The 14,165-nt window shown below is 38.8% G+C and overlaps 2 protein-coding genes across 5 annotated transcripts; both read right to left on the bottom strand.

The window, feature by feature from the left end:
* Nucleotides 1-902: 902 nt before the first annotated feature.
* Nucleotides 903-7,029, bottom strand: LOC306846077 (uncharacterized protein). Of its 4 annotated transcripts, none has more exons than XM_079379177.1 (3): nucleotides 6,616-7,029; nucleotides 4,752-5,273; nucleotides 903-1,732 (listed from the first exon to the last, which is right to left on the bottom strand). In XM_079379177.1, the coding sequence occupies exons 1-3, from the start codon at nucleotides 6,836-6,838 to the stop codon at nucleotides 1,353-1,355; spliced, it is 1,125 nt and encodes a 374-aa protein (XP_079235303.1). In that variant the 5' UTR covers nucleotides 6,839-7,029; the 3' UTR covers nucleotides 903-1,352. The 4 variants fall into 4 exon arrangements, with proteins under 4 accessions (XP_079235303.1, XP_079235304.1, XP_079235305.1 ...); XM_079379178.1 differs by having other exon boundaries at nucleotides 4,752-5,267; nucleotides 6,616-6,912; XM_079379179.1 differs by having other exon boundaries at nucleotides 5,136-5,273; nucleotides 6,616-6,895.
* Nucleotides 7,030-7,833: 804 nt separating this feature from the next.
* Nucleotides 7,834-13,641, bottom strand: LOC306869052 (glucose-fructose oxidoreductase domain-containing protein 2-like). The gene is made up of 4 exons (XM_079415632.1): nucleotides 13,345-13,641; nucleotides 12,180-12,506; nucleotides 11,689-11,867; nucleotides 7,834-9,376 (listed from the first exon to the last, which is right to left on the bottom strand). Exons 2-4 carry the CDS (start codon nucleotides 12,430-12,432, stop codon nucleotides 8,705-8,707), a joined length of 1,104 nt encoding a protein of 367 aa, XP_079271758.1. The 5' UTR covers nucleotides 12,433-12,506; nucleotides 13,345-13,641; the 3' UTR covers nucleotides 7,834-8,704.
* Nucleotides 13,642-14,165: the final 524 nt, after the last annotated feature.

Below are 14,165 nucleotides of genomic sequence, written 5' to 3'. Positions count from 1 at the left end.
GGGTGACTTTCAAGAATGTCAAAGATGGCACAAACAAGTATGTTGAATGGCCATAAGGACACCTGCATCTAGAGAGAGGATGAGACTAAGGTTGAAATGGAAAATGGTTCAAACTAGGCGGAGTCTACAATTAGAAAGTAAACCAAGAGGAGTGTGAATTCATTGTAGCAAAACGAATGGGGTAAGACCAATCAGAGGCCGAGTTGTCATTTTTTGGTTAAAAAAGACTGATAAGAACAAGGTATAAAAAAGACTGTCATCTCGGCTTTGTTGCTGTGTTCAATAAAGTCTTATTTTGGCATCTGGAACTGTTTCTCGAGCTTTATTTACGACTTTGAGAAGACCATCGTTTGTTCCACGACAACACCATGCCAGCTTATGTGGTCATTTTCACAATGAGAAAATGTTATGGTAAAACTATATTGGCTATAGACTATAAGTCTATTTTGCTTTAAAAAAAGAATTGAGTGAAAAAGCTCTCACTGGGTTAAAACCAGTACTATCTAATAAAACATGGATAACAGGAAGAATATATTGGTGGATCTTCTCCTAAAATTAAATGAGTCATCCTGGAATGGCCAATTTGGCAATGGGTATAGAAAATTTGGTCTCATCGGTTTGAAAATTGGTAACTTCTTGATACTAAACTGAGAAAAAAATAAAACAAGTTTGGAGGTTCACATTTTTCTCCAAAATGTTAAATGTACAAAACAGGGTTATGACAGTATGCAAATATGAGTGTTAGTTCATTTAAATTTCTCTTCACAATACATATTAACGCTGCAACCATCTTACCAACCTTTATGGTAACCAATACTGTCAGCTCCAGAAATAAAATTAAACCGTGACAGTGTGATAGGTTATCAACTCTAGGGAAAGAATAATACAAATGAATGAGAAAGGACATTTGCTGAAAGTTTTATTTTTATTCCAGTGCAGAAATGTCAAAATCACTTGAATACATTCACACACTGGTCAGTTTTGGAACATACTTTGGAACGAACATGAATTTTGTGTTAACACTCATATATATATATATATATATATATATATGTACGGCGTGAGTAGATTCAATGAAACTGATTTTCTAGATATCTGACATGAAAGGCCTTATCACAAATCTTTATTTTAATGGCAGGTAATCTATAATTCGCATGCATGTACGTGTTTGAAATCCTGTTAGGTTAAGGTAAACTTTCATTTAGCTAAACAAAATACAACATCCCTGGCATTTCCCCCACTCCCACAACCCCATCCAAATCAATCTTGTAAAAATAAAAAGGGTAAAGAAATAACTATTTCCATAAAAAGGAAATCCTTGTTTCCTTGTGAAACAGACATACTGAAGTATATCAACAATTGTAAAATCCAGAGGTCTGTCCCTGCGCATGAGAGTTTTTCCAAGAGTCCAGTTCTTGTTTCTGCTTCTCCAGCTCCTCCTTTTCTTTCTGAATCTCCTCTCTCTCCTTCTGTAGCTCCTCTTTTTCTCTCTGGAGTTCATTCTTCTCCTTCTGGAGGTCTTCTTTTTCCTTCCGCAATCTTGCGTGCTCCTGCTCTTGTTCACATTTCTGGTTCTGAAGCACTCGGCGCTCAGCATCCATTTCACGGAACTGCTGCAGTAACTCCTTCTGCAGCTGTATGCTCCGCCCCTCTTCCTGCTGGACACGCCTCAACGCCTCTGTCAGCTCCCGTTCTCTTTCCAATATACGCACACCCTCAGACCACTTAGCACCTAAGGGACAAAAAAAAAAAGGTAAAAAATTAAAGCCTTTAATATAGGCACAGAAGCATAATCGAAGAACAACCACAAGGAACTTTGTGCTTTGTTCTGATAAGAAAGTCTCAGCTCTCAAATTCTGTCCAGTTTATCACAAAATTCAAACATTAAATTCCATCTTGATGCTCTTAAATGTGCCATGACAAATCAATTCCTCAGCAGTGCGAGTCATCAATTCCTGTTTAATAAATGAAGCATTAAATAAACATGGGTGAACATAAGAATATATGTGGAAAAACTAAAATGTATCATGTAATTACTCAATTTGCGTGGAAACACAATAGGTGTGTTCGACTTCATGCAGCGCCGGACAGACCGATCGGCGGCTGATTTAAAGCAGTGCATGCCGGTTAGAAAATTTGTCCGACTTGAACCGGCGCCACGTCACTGTCATGTGTGGCATCAAAGTACTGCTGACTCAGCCGGCGCAGTTTCTCCAGAGCGACTGCAAGAGCGCTGATGACGACACAGCTGTTTCACGATTGGCCAAATTCACCACATGACAACAATGACGTGTGTTTGTAACATCTTATATTCCAATACTGCTCACAAATCTTATTTTACTTGGAAAATATCACATTCATGTGAAAAAATGGGCTAAAGCTAAGCCAAACTTTGAACATTTTATAAAAGAGATTAAACAATATGGTACTACATTAGATCAAATTAAGAACAAAAAAAGCAAGAAAGACCTATGAAGCTTTTTGTTACTTTAAATTGTTGTAATTTTACCTCTGGCATAAACTGTTTCACTTTACATATTCTTATGAATGTTTATTTGTTTTTGTAATTCTTGTGAGTTGTATTTGCTTGTACAAACCTTTGTATAATTTTTGCATTAAAAAAATACTGCTCACAAATCTGTTTTTAGAACAGTAAAGGCTTTTTTTTACTGGATAGTCGCAATGTTACATTGAGTCACATTTAATAAATAAAAAAAAAAAACACTGATAAAAGGAAATATACCCCCACTTTATTGGTATTTAAATAGTATGTTTATGTTGAACTTTATTCTTGAACAGATGGCCCTGTATTAAGCAGTATATAAAAAGTGTTTCTGTTGCTCATGAAAACACTTCTGAAATGTCCGTGCATTTGACAAATATTGCATGTTATTCACTTCATCTGTGATTAGAGTATGCAAACACCGCGAAAGCATCACTACCGGGAGCAGAAAGAGTCCGACTTCACGTCTCCACTTTCAATTCCACCCCCGACTGCAAGCGGCTACTCTCGCCGATAGGTCTATGCGGCGCTGCATGAAGTCGAACACACCTATTAATAAAACAGCATGTGATCATGTCACTTAAAGGGGTCATCAGATTCAAAATTCACTTTTACATGTTGTTTCAACATAAATGTGTGTTGGAAGTGTGTGTACACAACCACCCTACAATGATACAAATCCACCCAGTGTTTTTTAAAATCCTGATAAATGACATCCCCTTTCTCAAAACAAAGACGATCTCAGTTTCTTGGCTGCGTGAAGTCACACGTACCCAGGCTGCTCCCACGATTGACACTGGCGTTTTTTTTTCTTAGACCCACCCTGAGTGAGCGGTAGACAGTCCGCCATTGTTTTGACGCCAGAGCAGGGGTAGACACACAAAAAAAAAAACCTCCTAAGCAATTGAGGTGTTTTGTTGTTGGATGTAATAATGAATATAGGAGTCGTCATTTACTCTCGACATCTGAGCCACTGAAGACGCAGTGGATTACGTTTGTTGTTGAAGGGAATGCACGACTCCGATCTACCTAAATGCGCCTGTTCATGCGAATCATTCGTGATCCAGCTTCACCTACAGAAGAAGTGAGTTGAAGTCTTTATGAATCTTTGCAAATCGCCTTTCCTATAAATGTGCTAGTTAGCAAGTTTCACGATAAATGCGGCTTAAGTCAAGAGTCTCTCAGAGAACTGCGCGTCACCACCCAACAGAAGAGAGGGGCAGGGTGAGCAGAGCTCATTAGCATTTAAAGGGACATGCAATGAAATGGCTTGCTGTGAACAGAGCCATTTTTGACAAACTAAAAAGGGTGTTGTTTTATACTACCATTGAGAAATTAACCAAAGTATGTTACAGACTTTTCATTAAGACCCTAAAGAATCATTTCAATTTGTGGAAAATGGGTATCCGACCCCTTTAATGTTCAATCTAACTCCGGAGTTATCTAGTGTTCATAGTTAGCTACAAAAAAATGGGGAGCTTATTTACTGTTAATTATATATACATGTTCGAATGTACTTACTTTGAATATATCTACCTTATGTGCAATTGAGTTGTATACAAACATTTTAGTTTCATTTCAGTTCAGTGAGATTCATATTTTAAAATAAAAAGCAGTTGAATATAATGGGCTCTGTTGTCAATTTTAACCTCTAATATTATGATAATGTACCAAATCATAGGGTTCCCTGTATAGTTTACAGCATTAGCAAGAAGAGATTTTCCTATAAAGAAAACCAAACTATTGGTAGTAATTGGTATTCACTGGTATATTCGGCTACTGGTATTGGTGGAGAAATTTAGTACCAGTGCATCCCTAGTTATTAGTATCATTGTGTTATTAATATTTTGACAGGTTTTTTATATATATATATATATATATATATATAAAACAAAGAAAATTAGAAAGTTTTAGTATTTTTGTGCATTTATATTAATTAGATTCTATAATGCATGTTATAATATCTGTATAGTTTTCATACATTTTAGTTTTAATTAGCCTACTTTAGTGCATCAAGTTAACTAAATGAAAACCATTTTTTTTTTCCTGGGCAATAACTAAAAATAAGTTTAAGTTTTTTATATATTTTATTTCAGTTAATACATTTTTTAAAGTTTAAGTTCTAGTTAACTATAACAACATAATAACAATATATAATACTATAATAACTATAAAAGCAATGGCTCTACATCCTTTTCACACAAAATGTAAAACAAGAACATTGAGAAGAGGTAAAAGCAAACTATACCTGAATATCTGTCTAGGCTGGTACTGCAAGGTGTACGGACATCGCGCTTTGGCGATACAATGTGTGATCTAGTTGGGGTCCCACTTGCTAATGTGGGAGAGGAGGCAAGGCGGCTTGGATCTTCAGATTTGCGTTTGTTAGGCCGCTTTTGTGGGTGGTCCTCGAGTTGTGCAAACTCATTGGGATGCTTATGCTGTAGATGTCTGATAAGGTTACTTGTGCTACTCCGGTGCTGGATCTTCTCCATGCAAAGCAAGCACAGGGCTCGTGGCTCCTGGCCAAGCTTTCGATAGTGCACCCACACGGAGCTCCACTTGCGAGTATTAGCTGGGTTGTCATCCTCTTGTATCTCTTTCCCATCCCCTTCATCAACAGGCCCCTCACCTTCCTCCTCAGCCACCTCCGCTTCAGTTGTCCCTTCCCCTGCCGCAGCACGGAGGATCCCTTTGATGGCTCCATCCATTTCACCATCTTCACCCACGGACTCCACCTCTACCTGCTGCTCATCCATCAATACTGTAACTTGATAGAGAATTTTTTTTAATTATTATTAAACGCATTGAATATTTTTACATGGCCAAAGGCACTTTAACTGAACCTGCGACACTCTCTTTAAATGCTTTTTGTTTTTGAAGAGTGCATAAGGACAGACTGAATTACAGACAATGAATCACACAAAATAACATTTGTAATAACCTGCATTTAAAGTAACATGTATTACAAGACAATGAGATGGTAAAAATAAAAGTTATGCCAAGCTAAAGGTAAACAAAAAATAGAGGGAATAAGTGCACATTCCACAGAAGATGCTATATGTATAACGCTTAAAAAAAAAATACAAATTGCCCTTTTGAGGTTAACAATAAATTAATGAAGCAGCCTTCCGCTAGATGACGACAGAACAGTGTTGCTAAGCAACAAAAGCACTGATTGGAAGCTGAGCACTACTGACACGATCAACAGGTGCTGCACGTCACAACCGTTTCTATACCTCACTGTCTATTTCTATACGTTTTATAAATGAGGTAATATTAAACCAGGCATAGCAACAAATAATCTTAGCTTTAATCAACGACCCGCTAGTTTTAGAATTTTTGAAAAATCGCGCCCATCCGGGGATGTAACAGATGGTGCATCACGTGACAATTTCGGATACAGTTCGCTACAATTCAGATTTTAGAAAACCCCAGACATTATGTACAATTCACTAATCATAGATCGTTCGCATATAATATACGATTTGATAGTTCATACAGAACGGGGTCGATACGGTCGAAGGTTTTCTGTCCAGTTTAAGGTGTACAGGAGGGGCGGGGAGGCTCTTTCAGTCAGAGCACCGTATATTGCGGATCCAATTCAGCGACACGATTCAAAAGATTCATTCGTTTGACTGAACGAGTCGAGTCGAATCGACTCCAGTCGGGGAAATTCGTTTGAGATCCTATCAAATACGCAAAATTAGCCTTCTATAAATGGGCGACGCAATAGACAATTGTTTGAAGAAAACAACATGGCGTCGTTGCGACATCCACCCAAAACCCCGGCCTAAGCGAAGCTCTCTCACTTTGACTAAAGACTCAGTAAAACGAACCCGTTCTTACCGAGGAGTCGATACTGAATCTCAGTCACAACGAGCGCTGTTTTGAACGATAAAGCGCCTTTGGACTCACATGTGGTGAGTTATAAGCACGTGCATAGCAGGCCAAAATGGAGGGGAAAACAACACAAATCAAAGAAAAAATATATACGGTGTCATTTCTAAGATCCATAACCCGCCAGCTGTCTAATTAACGTATCGGTGTACACATGGTGACACTGTACATGATGGTAAACACTTACAATACAATAATTGAACCTTTCATACCTTCCACGCAACCACTGTCGTTGCGTTTGGATACCGCATCTGTCACGGGCTTCCTTTTGTCCAACGAGGAAAAATCAGAGGGGTGTTTCGTTCGTAAATGGCGAAGCATGTTTGTCGTGTGACCAAAATACAAAACCGTCTTCATACAGAGAAGACACAACACTCTTCTGTCATCTTCAGCTTGGAAAAATGACCAGACTATACTTCGCTTTCGTGCCGCCATTTTCGCACGAGTCGACTTCGGATACCGACTGATCGCCGTATTGTAAAGGGTAACCTTCTTTGCGTTCAATTCTCGCGCATGCGCAGTGGCGCCGGTGCTTTGACCACTACCAGTCACTGAGAAAAAATGTGAGGGAGACGCAATACTTTATCGGGGTTTTTTTGTATATGTAGCATTCAACACTTTTGTGTGTGTATGTGTCTTTTAGTAGGGTGTACCCTTTCGTCTACAATGTTAAATTGTAGGCTATGTCTGTTTTGCGTTACTGTCTTTAAGGCTAGTAGTGTCTTTGTTAACACTTTGTTGCCCGTTTTGATTGTAATACTAATAATATTTAATTTGCTGTTTACTGAATTGTCTGTGACTGTAGTTTTTTGACTGTAGACTGAATTGTCTGTAGTTTTTAATATAAGTTCATAAAGTTGTTTGGTTTGTTTAGAATTAAAATATTTTTGTTTTGAAATGTATTGAATCTGAAGTACAAAACATTGAATTAAATTGTACATGTATAAGCTTCACATATCTTCAGAATCCTCTTAGCTTTGTGATTTTTAAAAATTTGCAAAGCATTATAATAAAATATTTTTTTCTGTGCTTTCCCGAGATGCAGGATTCCCAATCTAAAAGCTGTAGGATAGAACAGAGCCGTGGAGAACCAGTAGCCCCTCTGCCGCAGAACAAAGATCCAGGGAGCGGGGTTGGATCCACATCTATGGGGTGGAGATGGGTAGGTTTAGGAATCAGGGGGTGGAGATGGGTAGGTTTAGGTAAATGTAAGGTGGGAGGAGATGGATGTAGATCCAACCACGCCCCCTGGATCTTATGTTCTGCAGTGAGGACCATCTCTGACAGACCATATACTAGTATGTATCTCGCGAGAATTTCAAACGAGGGTTACCATCTAGACATGAACCTTTAGCACCTCCTTTAGAATACCAGCAGATATTCACATCAAAGCCACATCTAAAAAGGACAAAACAAGGTAAATATTTGTTGTCATTCAGTAGAGATTTAAAAATGTTTAATTAAATTAAGTTAATATTTATTTTTAAACTCAACAAAGAATAAAAACACAACCCATCACTCTCTCTTAAACAGTGCACAGACACAAATTCAGCAATAAAAAAAATATATAATTCAAGAAACTTTGTGCAGCTTAGTAGAACCGTTAACGTCCAATGCACTGGACATCAGGCAATAAGTCACTATTACAGTAAATTATATCTAGTGTCCATAATAATAGTCTAACATATCAGTGCTGTAAAGCTCTCTCTCTCTCACTCACACACACATATACAGGAAAAAAAACACTCAGCAGAGCACAAGCTTATCTTCACTACTCAAATAAAATATAAAAACTGAAGAGGCTCACATCTAAACCCCCCCGACTCAAATTTAAACTCAAAAGATCACATAAAAATAGGAAAAGCACAGAAATAGTTTTTCACAGCTAAGCTTTGCACATCTTTTTTTGTTACAGTAAATAAGCAACAAAACAACCCTGAAACCACAATTCCTATCCAGTGATGCATTTCCAGTGTTTTGCATAAGCATAAGCGATCCAACTTAAAAACTTTCAGATAGTATGCATAAACTTAGTTAAATTATCTATATCGGTGGTTTCCAACCACATTCCTGGAGGCCCCCCAACACCGCATGTTTTCCATGGCTACTTAAACACACCTCAGCTCATTAGTACAAGACCTGAAATAGGTGTGTCAGACAGGGGGGTTTTGTTGTTATGGGCGCATACTGATCTTTATGTTTAAAATGAAAGCATGGTTGTTTTATTGTAAAAGAAAGTGAATGATGTTAATAGGCTCAGTCTTGAGATAGCACATGTAGAATGTAACAGTGTGTGTAGTGTTAGTTTGGCAGGGTTCTGTGGTTGTGGTTTGGGTCAACATCCTGAATCTTGACCTCCACTGATTCCCACTCTCCAGTGCGATTTGACCGTTTGATAGCATCTACAACAGTCTGTACATACAGCCCATCCTCGAATGAGGCTGCCATGGAAACAGGATGGCGCATCCAAGAGCGCCTGTCCTCTTGTGCTTGAAACGAGAGTCTGAGCTGAGTCACCATGCCATTCAGTCCCCTGATAGATGGCCCTACAGCTTCTCCACCATCGCTCAAAAGAAGCTCCTCTACTTGCATGCTGGCCCGTTGGCCGTACAGCTCTGTTCCTCGAGCAACGAGTCGTCCCGATGACCCCACAAGCATGATCTCATGCACATCTGTGCCAGGTAGATTGAAGTTTAATGTCACGCTGCAAACCACGCCTCCATTCATCAGCAGCTGAAAGCAAGCGTAGTCATCTGCAGTCACAGAACGAATCCCTCCCGCCGGGCCACCTTGACGTACGAAAGTTCGGAGCATTCCATGCACTCGCAGAGCCCGACGTCCCGTGAGGTGGCTCAGGAGGTCAATGATGCAGGAGCCAACTGTATGCAGGCCACCTCCCCCCATGAGCTCCTCCCATGCCCATCCATATGACTGACTGAGCAGCGAGCCTCCATAAACACGTGCTTCACATACCTTTGAAAAGAAGAGAAAAAAATTGTTTAGTGAATGGGTTCATATTTTGACCAGTCTAAATTATGCACTAATGTAACATATGCCCTAATAAGTTAAGATGTTTAGTATTTTAAGAAAGTCTTACATTATTACTATTATTATGCACAATTTAAACTAAATCCAACAAGAAAACATCTAAATAGTTGACTTTAAACAATCTTTTATGAGTTTATATAATGTTTTGTAAGTAGTATTACCAAAGCTGTGTTTATTTGGTCAAAAATACAGTGAAAACAGTAATCTTGTGAAATATTTTTTACAATTTTAACTGTTATTAAATATTATTATGTCATTTTAATATATTTAAATCATTTAGCAGATGCTTTTATCCAATACTGGATATAAGACAACGTTTTATATCCAATATTTTTAAATATTGTTTATTACTCCAGTCTTCAGTGTCACATGATACTTCAGAAATAATTCTAATGGGCTGCTTTGGTGATCTAGAAACATTTCTTATTATTATCAATGATTGAAAGAGTTTCCCATTTTTTGTAGAAAAACCATGATACTTTTTTTAGGCTTCTTTGAAAAGATAATTCAGTAGAACAGCATTTATTGGCATTATATTTAATCTTAACATTTTTGTCATTATAAAAATATCATTATATACACTACAGTTCAAAAGATTGGAATAATTAAGACTTTTTTTAAAAAAAGAAGTCTCTTATGCTTACCAAGGCTGTGTTTATTTGATCAAAACCAGTAAAAACAGTAATACTGTGAAAGATTATTACAATTTAAATCTTTCTATTTCAATATATTTTAAAATGTAATTTATTGCTGTGATGGCAAAGCTGAATGTTCAGCAGCCATTATTCTAGTCTTCAGAGTCACACGATCCTAAGATTTTTATTTCAAATCAATTCTGTTAAAAGTCAGCATATAAGAATGATTTATAGCAACCTTGATGAATAAAAGTATTAATTCCTTTCAAAAACAATCTTACTGACCCCAACTTTTTTAACTGAATGTATAGACCCTTGTCACAGCGCTAGCTGGAGGCAAAACAAAGCGAAAACTGGAGGCGGCCCATTCAAACCAGCGCAGATTCGGCGACATAAGGAGCTTAAAATATCATATTGTTGTGATGTTGGGTGCCTGAATTGATGTTGTAGAGGCTCCAATTCGAAGTTAAGGCATACCTGATGCCACTGCCAGACAAAAAACCGACGACAGCTGCAGTGAAATGAGATAAAAAGAGCGGACCGGACAGAAACGATCGTCAAAAATGCGCGCGTTTGCAGCGCACACTTCTTATCAGAAAAATTTCAATGAAGTATTGTCTTTTGTTGTTATGGGCGCATCTAAAGATTTCTTATGCATCTCACTATGTCGTGTGTGAAATAATGTCTGTGTGCATGTGTGTAAAACAACAAACAACAACAAAAATTAATTGTGGCTTGGAATAATAATGTAGCTGTAAAAATAGTTGCCTGCTGAAATTGAAATATATATACATCTTTGTGACTAGATAGTCACGGCGAGTTTGTCTTAACTATACACGTTTTAGATGTGACAGTCACTCAGCCGAAGGGAATCCTGTCAGTTCGTCCATCCTTTGAATAAAAGCGTGTGCGGGTCGGCCTGGTTTCGTCCGTTAACTTAACCTTTTCAAATAACAATCGCGGTCCCGGACAGTGAGTGACCTTACATATGCAGGTAAAATCGGAATTTCTCCAGTTATTAATTAAAAAACAAGCTAACAGACTTCATAGCTAGCGTTAGTGAAGCGGTCAGTGGAATCTTTCTGCCTCCAGCTAAGCTCCGTCCACAGAAAAACGTCACAATGTTTACTAACAGAAAAAGGGTCAATAGACGATTTCAGCGGCAACAACAAACTTTACTGCGCATGCACGCTTTTGTGGCCCTAACTTAACTTCCGGTAGACATCCAAATAGAATCAATAACAACAGCTAAGTACCTCTAGAGTAGATTATTTTTTGTCGATGAAAACGACATCGAACATTTTCTAAAGACAGTGTTCCTTCAGAAATACAGGAATATAAAAACACCCGCGCCTCGTTTTGATTTTTAAACGTGCATTACGTGCTCATGTTTATTCAACAAAGCACAATTGTATGGGAAACACATCCCACAGCACAACAACCTGAGCCCAGCTTCGTTACTCATCACTTTAACTGCGTTTGTAGCCGGTGCCACTAACCAGACCGATAAACAAACACAGACTGGACGTTAACTTCGGGCCAGGTGCGTGCGCCCGATGAAATCGTCTATATATACCTATTTCTTTGGTGAAATTCCAATACCTGCAAGTTCCCACAATAACCCTCTCCTAGCAGGCGTTTCATCTGGACAAATGCGGGCAAGAAGCGCAAGGAATTTCCCATGATACTCATAAGCTGTGGATAATATCTTGCCGCTGTCACCATTTTACAGGCATCTGTCAGTGTAGCTGCCTGCTCACTGATCACATTTTTACCTATACCTACAGAGAATGAGAAAAGAGAAGAAAATGATTATACAATGATGATAAAAACTCCAAATGCCGTTTGCCTAACAAGTTTCTGCTTGAAGCAAGCGCTTTATCAGCATAATCTCAACTGTGCTGAGGGGTTCACTGTGATCTAAGAAAGCAACATTTGATCAGCAGGAAAAAAAGCCCACTGTGGCTTGTGCCAAGTTGTAAAGTAAACAGTAGCACAGTAAACACTCTAGTTAAGTCCAGGAAGGAACCCAACCCAATCCCCTGAGACGACATGGACAATCAAGATAAGAAGCAAAAGAAAATAAGTCTCACCAAGAGCTTTTACCGCAATCTGGCGTGTGTGTGGAGGAGGTGTCAATATGCAGACAAGATGGACTTCTGGATGTAACAGCACATCATCTGTCTTGTTGGTGGAAAAGGGAATGTCCAACTCGCTGGCTAGTGACTCTGCTTCCTCTTGTGTATGGCCCCAAACAGCCTGAACAGGGAAGCCTTCCTTTTGGAGCAACGGCACTAAGGCACGCACCGTCTGCCCGGTTCCAAATACACCCACGCCCGGCAACATTATTCTAACTTACAAGCAAGTCTGTGTCTCATTCCACACTGCTAATGTAATCTCTTTTGACACAGCTGCTCGGCCTGTGAAGAGAGAGAAACATCAAAGTTCACTGACACTGACACTTGCACAGGGATGACAAATAATCTCTAGACACACTGTGCATGTAGTTGCAAGCATGTCGACACCAAGCTCCAAGTTAAAATTAACCTAAGGGCCACTTCAGGCTATCACGATCAATACACAATAGAGATAAGGCACTGTATGACCCCACTGTCATCAGTGGCTCGAGTGACATCTGTCAGAAAGCCAGGGCGTTGTTGACCTACCAGCTGGCCTGCAATTTAATTTGCATCCAAAAGGCTGTGCACCTGCCCAGCAAAGGCAAATGAGAAACATGTTTGTATTTCCTCTGTGTACTAAACACAGTTCCTAGTAGGGCTAGTTTTGATTAGCAAATATCTATTTCTAGTAGTACATACATAGAGAAAAGGGTAGGACCATCACGAACATTCCTAAAGAACTGATAAGGAAGAGTGAACTTGGCGAATTATGTTGATTTTAATAAAGAAACGTAAACTATATCAATTTGTGACCCATCCTAGAGGCACACTAATATTAGCATCACTTCCTTGCGCTAACCCGCGGATGTAGGGCGGATAGGGTAACCCTTGGTTGATAAGTTTAGCTTTTAAAACATTTATTGTGTTTTATTTTACTTAAAAACAATATAAATAATCAACCTTGATACTTTCAAAGTAAACATTCTTCGTAGCAGATACATAACGTTGTAGCTTAGCCGAAACCGCACAAAGTCCCAAATACACATCCATTCGAGCTCGTGTCAAATCATTGGCTTTTGGTTTGGTTATTAGTTCATTTTTCAACGGCTCTGTTAGTTCCATATGGGTTGTTACTTACCACAAAACAAAGCCCTGGGATCTGCGCCGGTGCTGTGGAGAATGATGATGGCCAGAGGATGGTGGACACCTCCCTCTCTTTCTGCTCCACTTTAGTCAGGGCTCTGCTCTCATGTCATTTCAACAGCAGGAGGAAAAACAGGACAAACCCGTCACGCCTCCCACCCTCTCGACGTCTGGGGCATTCTTCGGCCGTCTTGAAATCACGCTATGTTGTTTCATGTGTAACTTCACAGTGCTGCTGTGCTCATTGCTCATCGCTGTGTGGGATGATTTCTGAAGCGAGCCGTTTGATCATGTGCGCATGCGCGAAACCGTCAGTTTTTTCTGCCACGCCCATATCACTGAACTGAATTCAGTCTGGGTAAATAGGTCCCAGGAAAAAACATTATTTGTACCCTTTCTAGAAAATTATAAAATTACACAAATCAGAATTTAAACCGTATTTAGACTTTCTAATATTTTGGTAATATGGCTGCAATAAATAAATAAATAAAAATATTCTAGGGATAGTTCATCCACAATTGAAAATTTTGTCATTATTTACTCACCCTCATGTTGAACACAAAAAAACATAATTTGAAACAAACTGTTGCCGGTAGCCACTGTCTTGCATTATGGAATTAATTCTATGATTCCAACCAACAACTGTTTGGTTACCAACATTCTACAAAATTAGTTCTTTTGTGTTCAACAGAAGAAAGAAACTTGATGAGGGTGAGTAAATGATGACAGAATTTAATTTTTATGTGAACTATTCCTTTAAAAGACTTCTTTATTGTAGGTACGAAGGCATATTTATGTAGTGTTCTGAGCTTATCA

This window comes from Barbus barbus (assembly GCF_936440315.1).
Source record: "Barbus barbus genome assembly, chromosome: 1".
Lineage (NCBI taxonomy): Eukaryota > Metazoa > Chordata > Actinopteri > Cypriniformes > Cyprinidae > Barbus > Barbus barbus.
The sequence above is the reverse complement of the archived record's forward strand: the minus strand, read 5'-3'. Positions and strand labels throughout refer to the sequence as shown.

What these genes read in the sequence shown, in the direction of transcription:
- LOC306846077 (XM_079379177.1), bottom strand. Translation starts at nt 6,838, where the DNA reads ATGGCGGCACGAAAGCGAAGTATAGTCTGGTCATTTTTCCAAGCTGAA. An exon ending in CGACAGTGGTTGCGTGGAAG is followed by an intron (nt 5,274 to 6,615) that starts GTATGAAAGGTT and finishes TTCTCTATCAAG; the next exon opens with TTACAGTATTGATGGATGAG. An exon ending in CAGCCTAGACAGATATTCAG is followed by an intron (nt 1,733 to 4,751) that starts GTATAGTTTGCT and finishes TTTGTCCCTTAG; the next exon opens with GTGCTAAGTGGTCTGAGGGT.
- LOC306869052 (XM_079415632.1), bottom strand. Translation starts at nt 12,432, where the DNA reads ATGTTGCCGGGCGTGGGTGTATTTGGAACCGGGCAGACGGTGCGTGCC. An exon ending in GATTGCGGTAAAAGCTCTTG is followed by an intron (nt 11,868 to 12,179) that starts GTGAGACTTATT and finishes CATTCTCTGTAG; the next exon opens with GTATAGGTAAAAATGTGATC. An exon ending in GTTATTGTGGGAACTTGCAG is followed by an intron (nt 9,377 to 11,688) that starts GTATTGGAATTT and finishes TTCTTTTCAAAG; the next exon opens with GTATGTGAAGCACGTGTTTA.